General features: G+C 42.2%; 1 protein-coding gene across 2 annotated transcripts in view; it reads right to left on the bottom strand.

The window, feature by feature from the left end:
* Window positions 1-667: 667 nt before the first annotated feature.
* Window positions 668-25,958, bottom strand: part of LOC109893694 (potassium channel subfamily K member 10-like) — a 32,155-nt gene continuing 6,864 nt past the window's right edge. The window contains exons 2-7 of one of the 2 annotated variants that reach the window (XM_031828775.1): window positions 25,495-25,907; window positions 5,543-5,660; window positions 4,795-4,955; window positions 3,656-3,848; window positions 3,068-3,210; window positions 668-2,652 (exon numbers count right to left, since the gene is read on the bottom strand). In XM_031828775.1, the coding sequence (XP_031684635.1) occupies window positions 2,059-2,652; window positions 3,068-3,210; window positions 3,656-3,848; window positions 4,795-4,955; window positions 5,543-5,660; window positions 25,495-25,907 (1,622 nt within the window). In that variant the 3' untranslated portion in view covers window positions 668-2,058. The remainder of the gene's footprint in view (window positions 2,653-3,067; window positions 3,211-3,655; window positions 3,849-4,794; window positions 4,956-5,542; window positions 5,661-25,494; window positions 25,908-25,958) is intronic. The other variant, XM_031828774.1, reaches the window with a different exon arrangement.

Raw genomic sequence — 25,958 nt, forward strand, 5'->3', positions numbered from 1 at the left:
GCAGTCAACCGATTTGACTGGATCCAGCATGAGACGCCACACGTGACCCAAGCTGCTTGTAAGAGACACCGTCAGAGCCCTGGGGTCCAGGGTATTATCAGCAGTTAGCGATGTTCTGCACAATATCAGGAGATATTCTTTCTGTCGTTACCTATGTAACATATTATACATTATTATGTTGTCATTTCTTTAGCATTAAGCTGTTTCTTATAACTGGTATCTTGTAGATCACTTATCATGTGTTTTGTAAAGGCTGAACTTGTATAACGTAAGCTACTAAGCGAATTAATTTCAAACCATCTTCTCTACTTTTTCTCTCTGGTTCCTCACTTGACCCTCCTTTCGGTTTGCAGATGTTGTTCTGCAGCATCTTTCACATGCAGTACAGCATGCGAGTGATTATAGACTGCAATTAATAATGTGTTTCAGGAACACCCCCTAAACACAGAATGTCTGTGTGTCTTTTAAAAAGTCCTCACACACAGCAGTATACTTACATCAGGCATAGGCTATGGTCAAATCTGATCATTTCCTTCAGCAGAAAATCGAATTATGGTCTCTTTAAGTCTGTTAATTACAAGTTTGGAAATAATGGCGGTTGGGGACTTTAAGATACTTCTGGGAGTCTCACATGACACAAGTGATAAGAAGCCATTTCACAACATCAGCTTAATTTTCCTTAGTGATATTTATTCCCAGAAAGCCACTCACTTCATTTGATATAATGTTTGCACAAAAAAGACTGAGCAAGGAAAATCCATTCTGGTTCTTAGAAAGGTCATTATCATTTTTATGATAGATTTCAAGAAATAGAGGTTACAACCAGTACTTACACTATTCATTATCAGGACTACAAGCTTTTCAGTCTATCTAATATGAATTGTTGTTGTTGATATGATGAGTGAGCCTAAGTCCCGACAGCATCTGTTCCTTCTTTGACTATGCAGAAGACCAGAGGGACCAAAGACAGAATTCCATGTTCCACCGTAGAGGAACATAACTAGACTACCAAAAATATAATAATCATGTAATGATTAAATAATTAAATAATGGAGAGGCTAGCACATTCACACCAAAAACCATTATGTAATTGTATTTGATAGAGTAAAGGTTGTTACCACCATTCACATAATTAGTGTTTTTGATTACTGAGTACCCACTGGGCACAGACGTCAGTTCAGCGTTTAGTTTCGAAATCAACAACAAGTGTCACCATTTCATTGGATTTAGGATCAAAGTTGAGTGAAAAAATATGTAATTCCCTTTCGTTGATGACTTTTGCAAATCCAACAAGTTTTTCACGTTCATTCAATGACATCACGTAGATTTTCTTGGGTTGAAATTACATGGAAACATCATTAATTCAACTCGTTTTTGCCCAGTAGGTAAAGCTTTAGGAAGCACATCAATGACAAAAACATAGCAAAGGACCAAAAACATTAGTCAACTGTAAAGTGGCTACAACCCATGTGGTAAAGTTCCTCCCTCAGTATAGGTAAATGCAACACCTGATCGGATTGTGTGAGGGAAAAACACTAACACATACATGTAGCGTATGGTGGACAAATATAATTGTATTCTCTTTTACTGTGAAAAAAAATGAATTGCAGAAATTGACATAACATAGATACTGTACACAGACATGCTGTGTAAAATACAATTAATAAAATACATTAAATTCATAATCAATCTTAAATGACAGAATAAAGTAACAAAATGTCACACTAATAAATCGTTCCTATGATGTGCAGAATGAACTGGGTCCAATGAACATCAAAACCTCATCAGTAAAAGTAGATTTGGTCCAGGACCGGGTTTAGGAAGCTCTGCACTAGTTCACTGGGTTACTTGCTCACATAAGCCTTGGGTAAAAAAGAGAAGCTATCCCACATTGCATCTGCTTTTTTGTCGGTTGGGGGTGGGGTGGGGTTGGATAGGAAGTAGGGTGCTCTGAAAAGAAAAAACAACCAGGCACAATTTGAGACATCAAAATAGGGACTTTTCTGCAGCTCAAGCTCTCTTTCTTTCAACATTCTATCGTTCTCTCTTTCTTTGGCCTCAGCATTCGTCTGCATACTCTAAATGTGTTGAGCTGGTATTGCCCTCTTTCCTCTCTCCCCCTTCCTCCTCCACCTCCATCTCCTCCACCTCTTCCTCCTTCTCCACTCCCTCCTCCTCCTTCCTCCTCTCCATCTCCTCACAGGCCCTCCGCACGTCATCAGGAATGTTCCTCTTCAGGTCGCGGTTCTTGTGTCTCTTGGCCAGCTTGGTGAGGGAGCGGAAGCGGAGGTTGAAGAGATTATCCTCTGACGAGGCCTGCTGTGTCTGCTCGCTGCCTCTCCGCTGGTCATAACAAAGATCCCCTGCCCCTTTCGACCTCAAGTTATTCAGCTTGGTGTCGATGCTCTCCTGGGAGGAGGTTTTGAAGCGGCCCTGGTCCAGGCTGGCAAACACAGCCCTCCTCTCTAGGGAGAGCATGTCCAGGGAGTGGGCCCTCTGCTCCAGGCCCAGCTGCCTGCGCTCCATGCTGCGGATGGTGGCGGCCCGCTGCAACTTGTCGTGGATCTCCACACTCAGCCGCCTCCGCGTCTCTCGGAACTCGGCCCGCACGTTGGCCTTCCACTCAGCCGCATGGACCTTGAACTCCCCCACCTGCAATTACACAAAGATGGAGAGTCATTAGAGACAGGAGGGTGGAAGGGGTGCATTACATCAAAAGGATCTTCTACAAATTCCCCTTCAGACAAAAGCCTAGCTCCTTCCATGGAAAGCCAATACCACAGTATCCATCCATACTGTATGTACAGATAAATAGCTTAGTAAGCTCACTATTAACACGTCAGCCTGAACACTAATGACTGCATCTCTAACCACTTCTCACACACAGCTGTCTGTCGGGAGTGTCTCAAGGGCTCCAGACAGGGGCATCAACAAGGCATAATAGCAAAACAGACACAGAAGAAAGGTGGGTAGGGTAAGAGATGAGTCTAGTAAGGACTAACCTATTAGTTTCCACTGCTTTAGATAATGTAATGACAGGCAGTGTAATTTAATGAGCAGCACCCACCTCCTCTTTGGTCTTTTTGGATAGCACTCTGAGCCAGTCTCCAATCATGCTCAGGACAGCAGCGAAGTAGGCCAGGCCCACCAGGATCCAGAACCAGACCAGAGGCTTGTACCACTTCATGTACTCGATCTTCCGATCCCCACCTGGAACAACAGAGGAAGAGTTGTTACATTTCATGTATGTATGCATGCATGTGTGCGTGCGTGTGTGTATGTATGTATGTATGTGCCTGTTACCACCAAGTTATTGTCAACAATAAAACATTTACCACCCAAAAACTATTTTCATTACAGACAGATTAGTATGACAAGGGAGGTGGAAAGATTTGTAATTGGGTTTTGAAGAGACTTTATGTTATATCAGCATTATTTTGGATTATTCTTGCCATAATATTCCCCTAGATAAATCCTCCTGAGATATAATTACCGGCAGTCACTTTTAGCATCATTATTCAAGGGATTATCAATGTAATGCAGACACAACAAAACACACGCAAATAAAACCTTGAGTTGATGGAGAATCCAATGGATAATTTCAGATAACTAGAGTCACAGTACATAAACCTGTTATACCGTAACACTATCATACCTGCCACATAGTCCCCTATGCCAATCGTTGATAGCGTGATGATGACAAAGTAGATGGCATCCAGAGTCGTCCATCCCTCGATGTGTTTGAAAATGACTGCCGGGATGCCAACGAAGACTATGCACCCAGCTATGATGAAGAGTATGGTGGAGGTGACTCTGATTTTGGTCTGGCTGATCTGTTTGTGTTTTTGCTGCAGTACAAACAAGACATGGTCAGAGGATGACAGTAAGTCAACAAAAACAAAGTTGTCAAAAAAATTATTGAAAAAAAGTTTGCTATACACAGTACATTTCCAGTTTGAAGAGATGCAGTTTCATCAATTACTTAATGTATCAATACCCATTAGCCAAAACACTCCAGAGCACCCCAGGCACCAAGAAAGAAAACCATACAAAACCACCCTTCCATTCATTCAAACTCAAGTCCCCTGGGGCTTTCAGTAGTCTGAAGAGGTGCTTAGCTCTACATTTTGGCTTTTAGATCCCAATAAACAAGATTACATGGACAGGGTTCAGCACTCCTACTCTGAGATGCTTGATACATACAGACTGCTCACAGAATCTCAATCAGGTCCTGGCCCTCTACCTCCACTGCTCCCACACTACATCAAACACCTCTGCCCTCACTACAAGAGTCCAAAACCATTCACTGAGCCTGGTATAATACCTAGATAACAGACATAGCTTTTACAGGGATGACTGTATCACGCTGTAATCACCCTGTTTGCTGTGCTGTTCACAGTGAATGGGGTGATTTATAGGTTGGCAGTAATATGCCTGGTTTTCACTGTGGGTAGCATATTGGTGTATGAAAAATGTATCAAGCGCTACAAAACTGTCTATTATAATATAATATTTTCAAATGTCCTGTTGCTCCAGGATTATTTTCCTGTTGTAGCAAACTGATCTTCAAATTAAGATCCTACATCTGTATATAACATGCCCCAAATACTCATTTTCAAAGACCCCTTTCTTCACAAAATTAGTAATCAAACATGGTGTGTCTAAATTAATTTGAATTAATGTATTGAAAGTTAACTATAACCAACTTATCTCTGAAAGCATCATGTGCTTATGCAGTTCCAGTAAATCCCCTGCACATAACAAAACCCAAAGTTCTCAAGTAATCCAATTTACCCTGTATATCTTCTCCACCCTCAAGACGCTCTTGACAAATATGGTTCCTAGCTGGTCTCCGATGCCAGCCAGGAGGAACCCAAACAGCGGGATGCCAAATATGGCGTACAGGATGCAGAAGATCTTCCCTCCCTCCGTGCTGGGTGCTATGTTCCCGTAACCTGTCACAGTGGTGTTTTGTTATGTAAAGCCTGTGTTATATTCCTGCAGTTGGAGGTCGGAGGTAAATAAGAACTAAGAGAGGAAATAATCAGGTTGGGCTCAGAGAACATGACATGAATTACAACTTGCAGTGAATGGAGAGACAAAACAGGGCAGGGATGACTAAGGCACGGCTTCATCTAAACCAGCACGGTGGGATGTGTGTCCCTCTCCAAATTGTGTAAACAGATGAAATGGTATTCATATGTTATGCTAAAAAGACACCCTGGTGCACTGTTCATTCCCACCTCCCGATAGGATGCTATTATCATCAGTAAATCATGTACTGTGAAGACACACACACACACAGACATTAGCATAAAGTACATCCTGTGAATGACGTTTGTTTTATCCATTTCCCAGCAAGCTCATGATAAATAGCACACATTACATTACAGTAGTGTAATGCTGACAGAACTGCACTTGAAATAGCGAATCACGGCACCCGTAGGTTACCTCATAAACTTTCACGTTAAAGTGACATTGCTTTATTCTACTCAGTTAAGAGGAGCAAGTAATGAGTTGGTAGGTTGGTGATGGAGAGTACCTATCGTTGTGATCACGGTTCCAGCAAAGAAGAAAGCACTGCCCAGATCCCAGTGACTGGAGTTGTAAGACGTGTCTCCGATCGGACTGACTCCTGCACTGACAGCGTCGATGGAATGCTAACAAAGAGAGAAACAGGCAGGGTATAGGGTTGTTTATTTGAACTGGTAGGCTACATAGCGATTCCACACAGTTCAATGTGCAGTTCATCTGCTTAAACAGACAAATGGTGAACAAAATGAACCCAGAACCAACCACAGTCAAGCCCTTTGACATCTTGGCACCAATGGAATAACCTGTGTTGTCTTTGGTCTTTCAACACATGCTACATACAGTAAAGAGGACAGTACCATGCCACACTAAGCCCTCAGCTGGTGGAAAGACAAAACCATAGCATGTGGTAACATGTGTCTTGACTGCATTTAATTGACACTATAAACGGCCGCCCCCTGTGTGTGCCATACACAGCATGGGTTATGCAATGTACTTGAGAGCGAATGACTGATGATTGTGCCGACCTCTTCAGATGAAACTTAAAGGTCACCAGTGGCAGGAGGATGTGTGGTGGGGAGGGAGGGAGGGCCGGATAGACGGATGGAGGGGGGGGGGGGGGGCACTGAGGAGATAGGCAGGACAGGGTGGGGGGGGGGGTTCAGGGTTTTCCACTGTCCAGATGGCTAGCTGTGTGCTTGTGGCGTGCAAGGCAGGCAGCAGTCGTGGTCCGCCCCAGCACTTCTGCACTGCTGAACTGGCCAGGTGTGTGAGAGTCAGAGTCAGTATATCTGAAGGGTTGGGTACCCACTGTCCGGGCACAGGGCACATCCATAAGGAACACTTACTTTGTAATAATTACTATCAGGGCATGTTTTTTTATTTACTGAGTGGTGGATGAAAGATGGCTGCATAGCAAATGTTGGATTAGCCCATAATATCAACAACATTAATGTATCACAGTCAATGCTCACACCATACAACCCCATACTTAGCACATTGTTACAGGAATGCATAACTTCCTGTACTACAAAGACTGTTCAAAGTGTCTGGTGGTTTGTTGTGTGTGTGTGGCCAAGCTTAAAATACTAGTGTTTTGGCATTTCCTCCTACACTCAGCGAACGTCCGCGGAGACAGTCACCTACAGGAAGACTTTTATGTTTTGTTTTCTCTCCGATCTCAGGTCTTATTAAGTTCCTGACTTATTTCTCCTGCTCTGTCAGAGGCAGAGCATTAACGTTAGAGAACTACAGTCTCCTGCTACCTCTCATTGTCTCCTTATTCTGTACTGTAGCAAGTATCCAAACAAAGTAGTATATTATCTCCATTTTCTCCATTATATAATCACAATGTTTATGTGCGTTATACAATAAGGTAGAAATGTAGAAATATTTGTATATTTCCCTAAGGATGTCACGCCCTGACCTTAGAGAGCCTGTTTATTTCTCTATTTGGTTAGGTCAGGGTGTGATTTGGGTGGGCATTCTAGTTTTCTACTTCTTTGTTGGCCGGGTATGGTTCCCAATCAGAGGCAGCTGTCTATCGTTGTCTCTGATTGGGAATCATACTTAGGCAGCCTGTTTTCCACCTGAGTTTGTGGGATCTTGTTTTTTGCACAGTAGCTGTCTAGCCCTGCAGAACTGTACATTCATTGATCTTTTGTTGTTTTTGGGGTTTTCATCTAAAATAAAGAAGATGTACACTTTCCATGCGCCTTGGTCTACTCTTTCTACCACCAACGAGAGCCGTAATAAATTTGAATTTTACCTTTATTTAACAAGGCAAGTCAGTTAAGAACAAATTCTTATTTTCAATGACGGACAAGGAACAGTGGGTTAACTGCCTGTTCAGGGGCAGAATGTCAGCTCGGGGGTTTGAACTTGCAACCTTCCGGTTACTAGTCCAACACTCTAACCACGAGGCTACCCTGCCGCCCCAAAGAACCTTTAAATTCTCCACTTCTGCTGAAGTAGAGCTATTTCAGAAGAGGGAATCATAGATTAGAATGAAATTGCCTCAGCACTTGTAGCCTTCTTGATGGGAATATACAAATAAAAGACCAACCCATGCCTGCCTAGTAAACACCTCCTCACTTCTCCTCCATGCTGTCAGGTGGTAGTGATGAGGACTCCCTCGTGAATATGGATCTATCTACCCTGCTGTCACATATACAGAGAGAGACGGAGTCAACAGCACATCTTCAGCAGAGAAGCACTACTTTATACACATCATTGCACATGCCCTCTAATATATATGCATGTGTTGGAAGTAAGACGCAGAACATTAGGTATGGTGTGTATCTAATTGGGCTGCTTTCAGTATTGAAAACATAAATACCCAGTGTATTCTATAAACCTGATTACCTGGATTGCTACTACTGCCACTTAGCACTAACATCTGTAATCATGAAGTGCCTTAAAAGGCTGGTCATGGCACACATCACCTCCATCATGCCAGATACCCTAAACCCTCTCCAACTGACATACCGCCCAAACAGATCTACAGACAACGCAATCTCAATTGCACTCCACACTGCCTTCTCCCACCTGGACAAGAGGAATACCTATGTGAGAATGCTGTTCATCGACTACAACTCAGCGTTCAACACCAAAGTGCCCTTCAAGCTCTTCACCAAGCTCGGGACCCTGGGACTGAAAAACCTCCCTTGATAGCATATGATTGAACATGCAGTTTTTAAGATAACTTGTACTGTACTCCAATGAATCTGGACATCACCCATACATCACAATATAGGATAGAAATGCATATGTTTCAAGACCAAACGCGACAACTACATTTTCTCCCAGTATGTCTGAATATGTCATGTTCAGATTTACGCAATGCAGCCTTATTAGGGATAAAGCATAAGGCAACGCTGACGCTGAGTTTTAGACTCTCAGTGTGACCAATGATACCGGTGCTGTCCAGGCTAAAACAGCAGTAGGCTCCACTGCCCAGGTAAGTTTAGTTGTCTATTTCCCTACTTCTCTTGACTAAGCCAAGATCAACTTCACACTTGAGCAGTTGAATATATACACAAGGTTATTGTAAAGGAGAATGTATTCTCAATCAGCTATCATCAATAAATAGAGGTATGAAGAAAAACATCTAAAATATGAGCAACAAAAGAACTGATAATAGACAGAGTGTCACGCCCTGACCTTAGAGATCCTTTTAATGTCTCTATTTTGGTTTGGTCAGGGCGTGAGTTGGGGTGGGCATTCTATGTTTTGTGTTCTATGTTTTCTATTTCTTTGTGGTTGGCCGGGTATGGTTCTCAATCAGGGCCAGCTGTCTATTGTTGTCTCTGATTGGGAACCATACTTAGGTGCCCTTTTTCCCACCTGTGTTTGTGGAAGGTTGACTTTGTTTAGAGCACTTTGCTTGTGAGCTTCACGGTTTGTTTTTGTAGTGCTTATTGTTTTGTTTGGCGTCATTTGGCTTAATAAAGGAAATGTACACTCACCACGCTGCACCTTGGTCCGCTCCTTCCAACAGCCGTGACACAGAGGAAGAATAGAGGAAATAGATTCCTTGAGAGCATATCTCTTGTTGTTAGCGGCACAGTCTGGAATATAATCTCTGTCCAGGTTTTACTAACATATATTATTGTTATAGGTGGAACCACATATTGAAAGGATGAGTTCCCTCTCTCCTTAAATGTGCATTACAATCTCCACATCATAAAATTTAGGGTAGTGCATCAGTGAGAGGCACTCTATATTATAGAGGCTCAAAAGGTTAGACATGAAATGTCTGGTTTTAGCTCTGTCAGCACAGCCTGAGTACCTCAGGACTCATTTGTATTTATTTTTAAATAAATAAAATAATTTCACCTTTATCTAACCAGGTAGGATAGTTGAGAACAAGTTCTCATTTACAACTGCAACCTGGCCAAGATAAAGCAAAGCAGTGCGACACAAACAACACAGAGTTACACATGGAATAAACAAACATAGTCAATAATACAATAGAAAAAGTCTATATACAGTGTGTGCAAATGAGGTAGGATAAGGGAGGTAAGGCAATAAATAGGCCTTGGTGGCAAAATAATTACAATATAGCAATTAAACACTGGAGTGATAGATGAGTGTGCAAGTAGAGATACTGGGGTGCAAAGGAGATAAATAAATAACAGTATGGGGATGACGTAGTTGGATGGGCTATTTACAGATGGGCTATGTGCAGGTGCAGTGATCTGTGAGCTGCTCTGACAGATGGTGCTTAAAGTTAGTGAGGGAGATTGATTTTTTCAGTGATTTTTGCAGTTCGTTCCAGTCATTGGCAGCAGAGAACTGGAAGGAAAGGCGGCCAAATGAGGAATTGGCTTTGGGGGTGACCAGTGAGATATATCTGCTGAAGCACGTGCTACGGGTGGGTGCTGCTATGGTGACCAGTGAGCTGAGATACGGCGGGGCTTTACCTAGCAAAGACTTATAGATGACCTGGAGCCAGTGGTTTTGTCAACATATGAAGCAAGGGCCAGTCAACGAGAGCATACAGGTCGCAGTGGTGTGTAGTATATGGTGCTTTGGTGACAAAACGGATGGCACTGTGATAGACTGCATCCAATTTGCTGAGTAGGGTGTTGGAGGCTATTTTGTAAATTACATCACTGAAGTCTAGGATCGGTAGGATAGTCCGTTTTACGAGGGTATGTTTGGCAGCATGAGTGAAGGATGCTTTGTTGTGAAATAGGACACAGGTTCTAGATTTAATTTTGGATTGGAGAAGCTTAATGTGAATCTGGAAGGAGAGTTTACAGTCTAACCAGACACCTAGGTATTTGTAGTTGTCCACATATTCTAAGTCAGAACCGTCCAGAGTAGTGATGCTGGACGTGCGGGCAGGTGTGGGCAGTGATCGGTTGAAGAGAATGCATTTAGTTTTACTTGCATTTAAGAGCAGTTGGAGGCCACGGAAGGAGAGTTGTATGGCAATGAAGCTCGTCTGGAGGTTAGTTAACACAGTGATACATACAATCAGTATATAAATTATTCACTTTTCCTCTCTGTCTTCCTGATTAATTTTAGTTCTCACAAAACCTCACCTGGATTAATCAACCCGCTAGCTACATCATTCAAGCTGTATGGTTTGATGTTTGTATGATGAAAGGAATACATTAGTGTGACAAAATAATATCCTTACTGTTAAGACATGTGATTCTCTGCCTGCTTAGTTAGCACTGGTTTTAACCCTACTGTCACGCTCTGGTCGAAGTATTTTGTGTTTATCTTCATTTTTTGGTGTTGGTATTGGGATTGTAGCTTAGTGGGGTATCTAGCAAAGTCTATGGCTGTCTGGAGTGGTTCTCAATCAGAGGCAGGTGTTTATCGTTGTCTCTGATTGGGAACCATATTTAGGTAGCCATATTCTTTGAGTTTGTCGTGGGTGATTGTCCTTAGTGTCCTTGTTCCTGTCTATGTGTTAGTTTACACAAGTATAGGCTGTTTAGGCTGTTTTGGTTTTCGTTACGTTTATTGTTTTTGTAGTGTTTGTATTTAGATTCGTGTTACGTTTGTTTATTAAATTATGGATCGCAATCTACACGCTGCATTTTGGTCCGACTCTCCTTCACACCTAGAAAACCGTTACACCTACATATCATTAGAGATAAGGTAACCAATCATTCCACCTGGATTTAACCTTGAACATGGGTTTAATCAATTGCTTATTTTGCTAATCAAATTAATCAGTGACTAGTGCCACAAACAGGTAGTGACTGCAACTTTACCAAGGGCATTGTAATGTTGCAGGAGTGTGTTTGTGCATGCCTGCAGGAGGAAACGCTTGAGTAACTGGTAATACAACCCATTATAACAACCCATTATATAATACAACCCATTATATGGTAATACAACCCATTATAACAACCCATTATATAATACAACCCATTATATGGTAATACAACCCATTATAACAACCCATTATATAATACAACCCATTATATTATATGGTAATACAAACCATTATAGCAGTGCTGTAAATTATAGCTTTTCAACCCGGGAAAGACAGTTTAGGGCAAATAATATATTTACTATAAAAAACAACTGCCTGTGGACAGTATAACATTCAAAAGCTCTATTTCAGAGCTAAAGCTCTTAGATAAGAAAAACAACAAGTCTTGACTGGAGTGGATGACACCATGAAGTCCCATTGTGCCACACACACTGAGTCATACCAACCCTGCCAGGAACTGCCAATTAGGCCCAACGTCACGGTGGGCGCACAGTGGGTGGGCAGCAGACACACTTCAGAGACACACATACAAACACACGCACACACATATTCTATACTGTTCTACGATATCTTAGTCACTTAATGTTTACATATCTTGCATTACTCATCTCATATGTATGTACTTTATTCTATACTATTCTACAGTATCTTAGTCACTTAATGTTTACATATCTGGCATTACTCACCTCATGTATATACTGTTTTCTATACTATTCTACAGTATCTCATTCACTTAATAATGTTTACATATCTTGCATTACTCATCTCATATGGATATACTGTATTCAATACTATTCTACGGTATCTTAGTCACTTAATGTTTACATATCTGGCATTACTCACCTCATATGTATATACTGTTTTCTATACTATTCTACAGTATCTCATTCACTTAATAATGTTTACATATCTTGCATTACTCATCTCATATGGATATACTGTATTCAATACTATTCTACGGTATCTTAGTCCCTTCTTGTTAACATATCTGGCATTACTCACCTCATATGTATATACTGTTTTCTATACTATTCTACTGTAACTTAGTCCATTCCGCTCTGAGATCGCTCGTCCATATGTATATAGTCTTAATTCATTCTTACCTAGATTTGTGTGTATTGGGTATATGTTGTGTAATTTCTTAGATATTACTTGTTAGATATTACTGCACTGTCGGAGCTAGAAGCACAAGCATTTCGCTACACCCACAATAACATCTCCAAATCACGTGTATGTGATAAATACAATTTGATTTGATGCATGCACGCATGCACACACACTCTTCTCGAAATTGCCATCTCGCAACCGACGCCCCTGTCAAACAGCATGACAACAGTGAGACACCGAAAGCTGGGCTACTGCCCATGGCCATCAGGATGAATGATGGCTGAATGACATGCTTGACACAGCACTAATGGCCGGGCTATAGAACCTGTTAGGGGAACAGATAAATCCCAGTCATATTGATGGAGTGCTTGTTTTAAGAGTCCACGCCCCACAGGACATCTCTCAAGTGGGCAGAGTTACGGCTTTTACTGTAGCCTCCTTTTGCTGAGCTTCAGACTTGGATGTATCTGTCAAATGAAGGCTAATGTCTAGATGTGACTTGTTATAGAAGATGGACATTGTCGTAGCGTTGACTATCATTAAATGTCAAGACTGTTATATTATCAAATCAATTCTCTATGTGTAATTATTCCTTGTGTGATTAAACTAATCATGTAACTTTAATTAACTAGGATGTTGGGGCACCACAGGAAAATGTTTATAGAGTCTCTATTTCCTGAATTAACTCTTCGGATATTTTCATATCTTATCAATTACAGTCTTCTATCAATGTATTATTACCTCATCAATCTCATTCCTGAATGTTGTAAACCATTGGATATCTGCACGAACCCTAGCATCAAATCATGAATCAGCGATATACAAATTGGCTTAATTATTTATTTACTAACTAACTAATCAATCACAGAATTACATAAACATACACACAATACTTATACATTGGTTACTGACATAATACACTGAAAAGTCCCTAGTGGGCTAAGCCATTATGAAAGCTTGGTAGACAAAGGAAAGGGTTGGGGCCAGCTCAGGAGCGGAAAACTCAGAGTGGAACCCCGTACATACACTGCAGTCATGGAAATGCTTATACTTTGAACATGAACAACCGCTCATTCGAAAATAAATTGCAATTGACATATTTACGAGTGTATGCCTTTGTAATCCCTCTCTGCCATTGCCGGTCCGTCTGCTGGATAAAATGTTGACAGAAATCTCTGGTTTGTCCACCAGAGATCAAAGTCTTTCGGAGTTGTAGCTTGTTATAATGGATACGTCAAATACCATTAAGCAGTTCGACTGGTTGCATTTACCAGACTAAAGTACTTAAACAGCTGCAGCCTGAATAATTGTTCTGTAGTTTGTCGATTTCTTAGCCATTTCAAAGTGGGAATGATCTCCACGTTCTCTGGTCTTGTCCTTTGGTAGAGTTGCCAACCATTTCAACATGTAGCGACAGCTCCATGTTTTCTTGTCTAATGTAAATTTTGTCATAAGTGTTTTTTATACTGGAGTAGAAAAGGGGGTGTTCCATGACACCGATGTAAATGTCTGTGCTCACGGGGTTGTGGCCACTGACTGATCATAAGTTACTATGAAAAACAATTCTCATTTAGAAGACTAACATCACATTACATCTTTCCAAATGTATTCCTATCCACAATCATTTATTTTATACAACATTCAGATGCAAACTCGATAATTGAGAAGTGTATACAAAAAAAGAAACAGTAATGTGTGTTTCCTGTCCTTCATGAGGTCACCAAATGAAACAAACTCAACATAACTGTTCCTTAAGTGTCCACGGACCACTCCAACTGCTTGGACTACAGAAATTCTGTTCAATTATTTATCCTTTTGATGTCCAAGTGTCTCTCTTTGTTAACAAAGGGATTCTCAACTTTCATTTCGGCAGAGTGGGGAAAGGAGTTTCGGTATTTACAACCATCATAAACCTGTGGTGGGAGAGAGGGGGGGGGGGGGGCCTAGGATCCTCACCCAAAAGGGGCACGTCATGACAACATGTACTGGAAATCAATGCATTTTGTTTGCTCCGTCATCAATTAAGGAGTGACTCAACCTAGGGCTGTGGCGGTCTTGAAATTTTGTCAGCCGGTAACTGTCATGCAAATGACTGCCGGTCCCACATAAATTGACCGTTAATTCACATAAACACGTTTAGCATCTCCAGGCCTCCACACATACAAGCCACTGATGTGCGCATTTAGATTTTTTTTTAAAGGTATTTTTTATACACCATCACAATAAATCCATTATTTATTTTAGCCAGGTATAAAGAAACATTATGATATGAAGAAAATGTATTTCAGAAGAACAAAATAGCATCTTTTGAGTCAGTGATTGCATGTATGTTATCTGGCTATTTGCCATGCCATTGGCAGCCTAGGCTGTAGGCTAGTTTATTTATCAGACAAGATATGCTTATAAATCCCAAGCCATTATTTTATATTATATAATTTTATAGTGAGAAGAATATAATTCAACTTTGATGACTAAAACAGAAAGGATATTCTTCACATTCCTTAGTGAGGTCCTATACGCTAGATTTACAATTAGTCTATTTGGCAACTTTAGGTGTGAATGACAAACCTTAGAATGTCTTAAAAATCAAAACACATGGGTTGCATGATGTGCCTATATTGATTCATTTAAAAAGTCACAAAAAAAGCTTGCGCTCTGTTCCTTTGTCAGTCAGGCTGCACACGCTGTTCTCTCATCAAGTAATAATACTCTCACCCATGAGACTATTCTGAATTTAATCTTGTCTTTACTAATATGTGAAATTAGTTTGGATTTAGAATGGGCCATTATCAAATGGACAGGGCAATGGGAAGGGGAAAAAGACATGTCATCAGTATGCACTCGAATAGCGAATGGAGGCTGCACTTTCCCATGCTTCCTTTTTCACTCATGCCGGGTAGGCAATGTGCTTAATATTAGCAGCTGAGAAATAAATATAGTAGCAGCTGGGATCCTCCTCTTTTTAGTGGCTACCATTAAAACGTTCACACCAGATTGCATATAGAAATGTCTGGGCTTATAAGAACCTTTATTTCACACCACGCATCAACCACTGTTTGAGTAGTAGCCTTTGCTACGTGACAGGTGATATTTCACCCAAACTCTGTATGCCATGGGCTCGCCAACCTACCCAGCGCTTCATTTGGTAAACTAAGTGTAATCAGTTCAGGAACATCGATAGTATAAAAAACTGTTTTACAACAAAACATTTTTCATTAAACTCTTTACAGCCCCTCTAACTGTGCACTCGATAAAGGAATGAAGGAGAGAGAGGAGGAGATGGAACCGCACGGCGGTGAGATATTCTGTAGCTAAATGTCAGCCTATTAATTTAGAAAATAGTACTAGTCAATTTCAAATCAAATACAAATTCACTATAGTTGTAGGCTAATTCAGTATGCCGGCCTGCACAATCAATGAACCAACAGCATCACCAAGGCCTGTAGGCATACATTCTATCCCAGCCATATGGATAGAACGTTTGGAGCGTAGCATAAGGTAACCAGTCCATCCAGTATACATAATAATACAGTCCACACAAAAGCGATCACTACAGTTTGATACATTTTGGAGTATAGGCTAGACCAATTATGTACCAAAGTGTCTTTCTGCCGTGCGTATTAAGTGGTAGGCTATTAGGCTATGTGTTGTATAACGGCACAATCATTATTTTAATTCAGGCTTTTTTTCAGGCTTGGGCTCATTGGCCTATGCATATAGTATGCATAAGTTCCAAAATGTGTATGCGTGTTCTACATGCGAGGTCTTAAATGCTTTGAATTAATCATCACCTTAGAAATAATTGGCCATTATGTTGTGTTTAACTTTGATACAAGATCCACATATCATTTGCATTGACGTCAGAGGGATTAGAGGGACAATAGAGCGCTGAGTACCAGGCCATTAGAGTCCTGCCGATCGTTAGCGAGTTGGGTACTACAAATGCATCAGCCCCATTAATGTACAAATCGCATAGGAGGAGGAGATTACCATGACGCCAACGGTCACTTGGAATTAGACTGCGGTCATGACTCCTGACTGCTGGTGTGGTGGTAATACAAAATAGCCTCCAACACTCTACTCAGCAAATTGGATACAGTCTATCACAGTGCCATCCGTTTTGTCACCAAAGCCCCATATACTACCCACCATTGCGACCTGTATGCTCTCATTGGCTGGTCCTCACTACATATTCACCACCAAACCCACTGGCTCCAGGTCATCTATAAGTATTTGCTAGGTAAAGCTCTGTCTTATCTCAGCTCACTGGTCACCATAGCAACACCCACCAGCAGCAGGCGCTCCAGCAGGTATATTTCACTGGCCATCCCCAAAGCCAACACCCCTTTGGCCGCCTTTCTTTCCAGTTCTCTGCTGCAAATGACTGGAATTAATTGCAAAAATCACTGAAGTTGGAGACTTATATCTCCCTCATTAACTTCAAGCATCGGCTGTCAGAGCAGCTTACCGATCGCTGCAGCTGTACACAGCCCATCTGTAAATTAGCCCATCCAACCTACTACCTACCTCATCCACATATTTGTTTTTAGTTTTTTCTGCTCTTTTGCACACCAGTATTTCTACTTGCACATCCTCATCTGCACATCTATCACTCCAGTGTTAATTGCTAAACTGTATTTCCTTCGCCACTATGGCCTATTTATTGCCTTGCTTAATTTGCACACATTGTATACAGATTTTCAATTGTGTTATTGACTGTACGTTTGTTTATCCCATATGCAACTCTTTGTTGTTTTTGTTGCACTGCTTTGCTTTATCTTGGCCAGGTCGCAGTTGTAAATGAGAACTTGTTCTCAACTGGCCTACCTGGTTAAATAAAGGTGAAATAAAAATGTTTAAAAAATACGGTCACCGCAACAGCCCTGACTCAACCTCATATTTCCAATGTATTCCTTTATACTGAAGCAAAAAAAGCAAAATAGCACTTCTTCCAAATCCTTGATATCATTTGGATACTATGGCATTCACAAATAATCTCTATAGTTGCTCAATACCATTATAAACCACAGGTAATGCTGAAGAAATGCTCTCTGCTGGGTCAGCTGTGGATGCTGCTGGCTGATGCTGCTGCTGCTTATTGGGAAGGTCTGTGATTGGCAGACCATGCAATGAATAATAGATTCCCAATGCTCTCCGCTGGGTCAGATGTGGATGCAGCTGGCTGATGCTGCTGCTGCCTCTTATGGGGAAGGTCTGTGACTGGTGGCCCATGCAATGAATAATAGATTCCCAATGGAGCCTCTAGGCACACCATGCTAAATGTTTTTTATGTCAACACCTCCTTCAGGAAATACTGCCATTGATTTCTACAAACACAGCAGTTGGTTAGTTCGCCTGTTTTCAAATCAGCCACTGCAGAGATAATGAAAAAGATGATACTCCACTAATCTGAATGTAACTGGGTGTGGAAATAATATACATAAAGCGGGCAAAAGAAAGACGGGCACCTCGATACTCACTGGAGCAGCGTTGATTCTGTCTTTGGGGTCATTTACTACCTAAAAACTGAGACTAATGAAGAACCTATTCAGGAAGAGAAAAGTGAAGCTTGCCTCTGCTATTCTCATTCATCACCTGAATTACAGAGCATGGCTCCTGGGCTTGCTTGGTGGGTATGTCATATGTACAGTTGAAGTTGGAAGTTTATATACACCTTACATTTAAACTCAGTTTTTCACAATTCCTCACATTTAATCCAAGTAATAATTCCCTGTCTGAGGTCATTTAGGATCACCACTTTATTGTAAGAATGTGAAATGTCAGAATAATAGTAGAGAGAATTATTTATTTCAGCTTTGATTTCTTTCATTACATTCCCAGTGGGTCAGAAGTTTTCATACATTCAATTATTATTTGGTAGCATTGCCTTTCAATTGTTTAACTTGGGTCGAACATTTCGGGTAGCTTTCCACAACATTCCCACAACAAGTTGGGTGAATTTTGGCCCATTCCTCCTGACAGAGCTGGTGTAACTGAGTCAGGTTTCTAGGCCTCCTTGCTCGCACACGCCTTTTCAGTTCTGCCCACAAATTTTCTATAGGATTGACTTTGTGATGGCCACTCCAATACCTTGAGTTTGTTGTCCTTAAGCCATTTTGCCACAACTTTGGAAGTATGCTTGGGGTCATTGTCCATTTGGAAGACTCATTTGCGACCAAGCTTTAACTTCCTGACTGATGTCTTGAGATGTTGCTTCAATATATTTACATAATTTTCCTACCTCATGATGCCATCTATTTTGTGAAGTGCACCAGTCCCTCCTGCAGCAAAGCACCCCCACAACATGATGCTGCCACCCCTGTGCTTCATGGTTGGGATGGTGTTCTTCGGCTTGCAAGCCTCCAACCTTTTTCCTCCAAACATAATGATGGTCATTATGGCCAAACAGTTCTATTTTTGTTTCATCAGACCGGAGGACATTTCTCAAAAAAAAAAAGTTACAAACCGTAGTCTGGCTTTTTTTACAGAGGTTTTGGAGCAGTGGCTTCTTCCTTGCTGAGAGGCCTTTCAGGTTATGTCGTTATACTGTGGATATAGATACTTTTGTACCTGTTTACACCAGAATCTTCACAAGGTCCTTTGCTGTTGTTCTGGGATTGATTTGCACTTCTCGCACCAAAGTACGTTCATCTCTAGGAAACAGAACGCGTCTCCTTCCTGAGTGGTATGACGGCTGCGTGGTCCCATGGTGTTTATACTTGCGTACTATTGTTTGTACAGATGAACGTGGTAACGTCAGGCATTTGGAAATTGTTCCCAAGGATGAACCAGACTTGTGGATATCTACAAAAAAAATCTGAGGTCTTGGCTGATTTCTTTTGATTTCCCCATAATGTCAAGCAAAGAGACACTGAGTTTGAAGTTAGGCCTTGAAATACATCCACAGGTACACTTCCAAATTGACTCAAATGGTGTAAATTAGCCTATCAGATGCTTCTAAAGCCATGACATTTTCTGGAATTTTCCAAGCTGTTTAAAGGCACAGTCAACTTAGTGTATGTAAACTTCTGACCTGCTGGAATTGTGATAGTGGAATTGTGATAAGTGAAATAACAACTGTTGGAAAACTACCTGTGTCATGCACAAAGTAGATGTCCTAACCGACTTGTCAAAACTATAGTTTGTTAACAATATATTTGTAGAGTGCTTGAAAATGAGTTTTAATGACTCCAACCTAAGTGTATGTAAACTTCAGACTTCAACTGTATGTTGGGGTTTGGTTGGATTCACATAAACACGCAGCCATAGCTTGTGTTGAGAGTAGGGTCAACACACATAGACCCTTGTCTCAAATTACCGTAACGACCATCTGTTTCCAGGATAATAACAAAGATCTCAGCAGACACTCATCAAAACAGTGTGACATTTGCAGTTTCATCAGTTGAAAGTGAAAAAGAGCTGTCTAAGACGAATAACCTGACATGATCTGACATACGATATCCCCATTATGTTTCTGTTACATTTTCTGTGTTACAGCTGTATGATCCAAAAAGGCACTATCTAGTACTTGCTGTTGGGACATTGGTCCGAGGAGGTTAGTACAATCTGCTGAGACTGATTCGGGGAATAGTGTTTTAATTCGGGGAATAGTGTTTTAATTGTGGGAATCGGTTTGAACACTCTGTCAATTCCCTTGCATAAACTGATGTTGGATTCTTAACTGGTGAAAGGTGAGGTTGTTTTAGGGATGCGTCCTTCGTTGCCTGTTGAGGGAATCAACGTTATCCATGGGAATAACTTGGCTAGTGAGCATGTGTGGCCTGTCGTGTCTTAATTTCCGATGGTTTCCACTAAGCCACGCAGAGGTGTTCTCTGCGTGCGCGTGACGGGTTCCATGAGCCGTGGCGACCTGGTCACTGCGTCGGCTAATGATGACCTCACAAAGAAATCTGTCACTACTTTCCCTGTTATTCCGTTATCTGTGCCCAGCTCTGATCTAAACACGGAGCAACAGGCTGACTCTACATGAGAAGAGTTCATTACCAAACTGTGGCTGTGGAACAGTTGGGAGATGTCGCATGGCTATTTTCTCCAGGACAATGTTCTGATGAGAACGTGGGTGCCTTATAGTAGTTTTGGTGAAGGTTATTAGTCTGGTTGTTTTTCCAGCTAAGCTTCCTGAGGTGGCGTTAACTTCCCACGACGATGTTGTTGTACATCTGGGTGTGAGGAAAACCTATAATTACATACTGAGACATGCTTAGGTTAAAGAGGGATGTTTCTGCCTTCATCAACCTGTAACACCAGTCAAGTAACGGGTAAACCTAATCAAGCTATTAAGCAGGTACTGCTGTTTCCTATTCCCGTACTCAGCCAGCCTTTTGAGTATCTGATTATTGACTGTGTTGGAGCTCTACCTCACTCTAAGAATGGTAGTAGTTACTTGTTCACTGTGATGTGTCAGACCACTGGGTTTCCTGCTGCCTATCCTCTCTGGTCTATCACGACTAAGTCTGTGCTAAAAGCTTTGACTCAGTTTCTCGCTGTTTGGAATCCCTAAGGTCATTCCGAGTGATCAAGGTTCTAATTTCACCTCTAATCTGTTTGGTCAGGTTCTCCAACAGCTCCATATTAAACACAATTTGGCACAGAGTCAAGGACTACTGGAATGTTTCCATCAAACACTTTGTTGAGAGCTTATTGTACGGAGATGGAGGAGCGGTCCTCCAGGATGACTGGAAGTCTCCTGAGCCATCTCAGTCCTTGTTATCTTGTGTGTGATTTCTGGCGACGCCTGTACACCGCTGGTGAGATGGCTAAAGAGAAGCTATCATCTTTACAGGGGAGGATGAAAGGTATATTTGATCAGCGAGCTAAGCCTCGTCACTTTAGTCCAGGTGACCAGGTTCTTGCTCTGCTGCCAATTGTTGGTTCTCCTTTTCAAGTCATGTTTCAAGGTCCATATACGGTTGTGCACCAGTGCACTGAGCAAAACTATCTAGTTTTCCGGAATGGAGGAAAACGCACCAACTGTGCCATCTGTGCACCAACTGTGCCAACTGTAAATCTGCTAAAGCCCTATGATGCTCATTCCTCTGGGGCCGAACTGGGAGTCCACAGAGGACAGTAAACCTGTTATTTTGGCCGGTACTGTTGGATTGCTGGGTTCTTCTTTTTGTCATGCTAGATCCGTGCATGGTGAGGAGGATGTTCCTGGTCCTGACGATTGCGTACTGCAGGGTAGATTGAAAAATTCAGTCACTGGATGTTTTGGATAGCCTTCTCGCTCATCTACCTGCTGATAGGCGGGACGAGTTGGTCGGTCTGATTGAGTTTTCCAGTTGTTTTCTGATACACCTACAAGTACAAACTTAATAGAACACGATATTGACATTGGGGATGCTGACCCCATCCGTCAGCGGTTCTGTAGTTTCTTGAGCTAAACACCATTGTCTGGATGCTGAGATTGATATTGCAGTCTTCTTTCTTCAGCTGGGCTTCTGGGCAAACAGATTTTGTACGGACTATTGTAAGGTAAACCGTGTCACTAAGCCAGATTAATTTCCTCTTCCTCGGATGGAGGACTGCATTGATCAGGTCGGAGCATCTAAGTTTGTGAGCAAGTTTGACCTGTTAAAGGGCTATTGCCAGGTGCCACTGACTAGTAGGGCATGTGATATCTCTGCCTTTATTACACCCTCCGGTCTGTACTTTTATTTGGTTATGAGTTTCGGCCTGCGTAATGAACCTGCCACTTTTCAGCGCCTTGTGAACAGGGTTGTCTCCAGTCTGGTCGGTTGTGCTGTTTATCTGGATGATGTAGTGGTTTATGCAGATACCTGGGAGGAGCATCTGTCTCTTATTCAAGCCTTGTTCAACCGCCTGGCTGCTGGTTGACTCACTATCAATCTGGATTCATGTTTGTTGGCTCAGGCGACTGTTACGTACCTTGGTAAGGTGGTTGGGCAGGGTGAAGCGCATCCTGTTCGGGCTAAAGTGGTAGCTATTGATGCTTTCCCACCGCCAACTACTAAAAAGGAACTGATGGGTTTCTTGGGAATGATTGGTTATTACTGTAGTTTCTGTAGGAACTTCTCTACCGTAATCACTCTGATAACAGACTTGCTGAAAGCTAAGGTGGTCTCGTCTGGTCTCCTGTGTCAACAGGTTTTTGGGGATGCAAAGAGGTTGCTTACCTCAACTCCGGTGCTGGCTGCTGCTCTCGTGGATTTGTCATTCAACTTGTGGGTGGATGCACTCAGTCTGCCGAATTCTTTCTCTGTGATCTTGTTTTCCTTAATAGGATGTCGGTGGGCAGCGCCGGCCGGGTCGTCAGCTAAACGGGACACAACTGGGCTCGGGTGTGTCCCCGGGGATAAATACCTTTGTTTTGGCACCTCTAAGCACCCCTCATTATCATAATCTATACACAAAACCATTCACTTACATTACTGACTACACACATCATCATTAATTGTATATAGGTATAAAATATATTTTTGTAATCCCTTGATCTCTGCGTTGTCTCCCTTTTTGTTAAGGGCTACGAGCCGGTTCGTGACAGAACACACAGCCGACCAGGGGGTAGTCAGCAGGGTGTGTTTCCATGCACTGCATGAAAATAAGTATTTCCGGGATCGTACATTCTCGATTACACATTAACAAGGATTTCTGGGATTATATACTCATTATTGGGCATTAACATAATGACATTTTTGGGTGTGTAAACTGCATGACACTCGCGCTTGCAAAGGGTTGTCACTAGTTACCACAGCCACAAAGTCCAAATTAACTATATTGTAAACATTTCTTGAACATGTTCTGCTTTTTAGTCTCAATTTAAGGTTAGATTTAGACATAAGGTTAGCTGTGTGATTAAGGTTGTTTAAAGTCATATTTTAAGAAAACTTGTAGAAAAAGGCAGGGTTTATCCATTTGTGGCTGTGGTAACTAGTGATAAACCTTGGAAAGAGGAGACGTCATAGCGTCACGTCAGTACACACTCGACCAACTGGCTAGTACTAATTACGTTGGGGCAGGAATATATGAATTTGAGTGTCAGTTAGCTAGAGAGATCCTCTCACTGTCCTAACATTATTATTTTAGCACAGTCTTTAAAAAAAAAATTCAAGCCTCTCCGCAATATTATAGCTGTGATTTCAACAACAAGACTTAACGTTGTTTATTATTAAAGACTTCAAAAGAACTGAGGTAAGGGAACAATTTACACAGTAGGTCTAACATTAGTGTAGTGTCAGAACATCAAATGTTTGCTGTCCTTTCAATTATTTACTAGCTAGCTAATGTTAGTCAGCTGAATGAAGTACCAGATATTAATAAACATATTTTATCAAGCTAGCTAGCTACTTTGTGTGAAGCAAGCAGGAGTTTAGGGGTAAGAGTTGTTGCTAGCTAATGTTAGCTAGCCAGGTGTCAAACGTTATTGTTCATCAGGGAGTTGTTTAATTTCCAAGCTAGTTAGCTAAGAAAGTTAGCTGGCTAAGCTAGCTACCGATAACAATCCTGACTAGCTAGCTAGTTCCTAACTCATATCTCATGACTCATGGACAGCTGGAGGAATTATAATGAGCTACTAAAGCAGGATTGCAAATGTAATATGGATACAAACAACCCTATTTTACATTTCTCTAGCTGGGCATCTACGTAACTCATCATACATATATGTACCTTTGCACTAAAGCTGCCCACCCAGAACTTTGTAGATATGACAATACCGAAGTCCATTCACTATAACATAATTGCTCCAGAACATAGAATATAATTTGAAAAGATTAGTGTTCATATGAACAGACCAATACTTATTGTAAGCACATGTTGACCCTAAGAATTCTATGAGGATCCCATGATCATCTATCATAAACAGATCCCATTATCTGCCAGATCACATAAACTATTAATTCACTATAACCATCACTATTCAATGTCCCAATGATCCCTTATGAAGGTCAGGCACACACGCACGCACATACACTACATGGCCAAAAGTATGTGGATTTGGCTATTTCAACCTCACACACGGCCATGCAATCTCCATAGACAGACATTGTCAGAAGAATGGCCCATACTGAGGAGCTCAGGGACATTCAAAGTGGCACCGTCATAGGATGCCACCTTTCCAACAATTCCTTGTCAAATTTCTGCCCTGCTAGAGCTGCCCCGGTCAAATGAAAGTGCTATTATAGTGGAAACGTCTAGGAGCAACAACGGCTCAACCGCGAAGTGTTAGGCCACAAAAGCTCAAAGAATGGGACTGCCGAGTGCTGAAGAGCGTGGGGCGTAAAAATGGTCTGTCCTTGGTTGCAACACCCCACTACAGAGTTCCAAACTGCCTCTGGAAGCAACATCCGCACAATAACTGTTCGTCGGTAGCTTCATGAAATGGGTTTCCATGGACGAGTAGCCGCACGCAAGCCTAAGATCATGCACAATGCCAAGCGTTGGCTGGAGTGGTGTAAAGCTCGCCATCATTGGACTCTGGAGCAGTGGAAATGCGTTCTCTGGAGGGATGAATCACACTTCACCATCTAGCAGTCTGACGGACAAATCTGGGTTTGGCAGATGCCAGGGGAACGCTACCTGCCCGAATGCATAATGCCAAGTGTAAAGTTGGGTGGAGAAGGAATAATGGTCTGGGGCTGTTTTTCATGGTTCGGGTTAGGCCCCTTAGTTCCAGTGAAGCGGAATCTTAACCCTACAGCATACAATGACAATCTAGACGCTTCTGTGCTTCTAACTTTGTGGCAACAGTTTGGGGAAGGCCCTTTCCTGTTTCAGCATGGCAATGCCCCCGTGCACAAAGCGAGGTCCATACAGAAATGGTTTGTCGAGATCGGTGGGGAAGACCTTGACTGGCCTGCACAGAGCCCTGACCTGAAACCCATCAAACACCTTTGGTTTAATCGGAACGCAAACTGCAAGCTAGGTCTAATCGTGCAACATCAGTGTCCAACCTCAATAATGCTCTTGTAGCTGAATGTATTTAAGTCCCCGCAGCAATGTACCAACATCTAGTGGAAAGCCTTCCTAGCAGCAAAGGGGGGACCAAAACCATATTTATGCCCATGACTTTGGAATGAGATGTTTGACAAGAAGGTGTCCACATGTAGTGAACCATCACCACCACCAACACTCACCTTGATGAGTGCCTCCAGTTCAGCAGGCATTACACAGCGGTGCCTCTGCAGGAACAAAGCTTTCTCCAGGGTGATGCTGTCCTTCTGGTTGCTCTCGAAAGGCTGCTCCAGGGCCCGGAAGGCCAAGCCGCCACCCACCAAGTAGGCCACCACCACCACAAACACCGCCACCACAGTCTTCCACTTCATCACAGAGTGGAGGGCCAAGAGGTCACCGGTGGTGTCCATGCTGGCCACCACGCTGGCGGAACGGGAGGAGACGGAGAGCCGGGGTAAGGGGCAGTGGCCGTTGGCCCCCTTGGGATCACAGCCCATCGGGTTCTGCATGGCTGCCACACTGGCCTGGACAGGGCTGGATTGGACCATCCCTGACTGGACCTTCTTGGGAGGGACCAAGTTGGTTTGGACTGCCACTAACAGGAGGAGAGAGAGTTATAGTGTTAGCAAACTATTGTTTTAATTAA

Source organism: Oncorhynchus kisutch, linkage group LG7 (assembly GCF_002021735.2).
Source record: "Oncorhynchus kisutch isolate 150728-3 linkage group LG7, Okis_V2, whole genome shotgun sequence".
NCBI classification, from domain to species: Eukaryota; Metazoa; Chordata; class Actinopteri; order Salmoniformes; family Salmonidae; genus Oncorhynchus; species Oncorhynchus kisutch.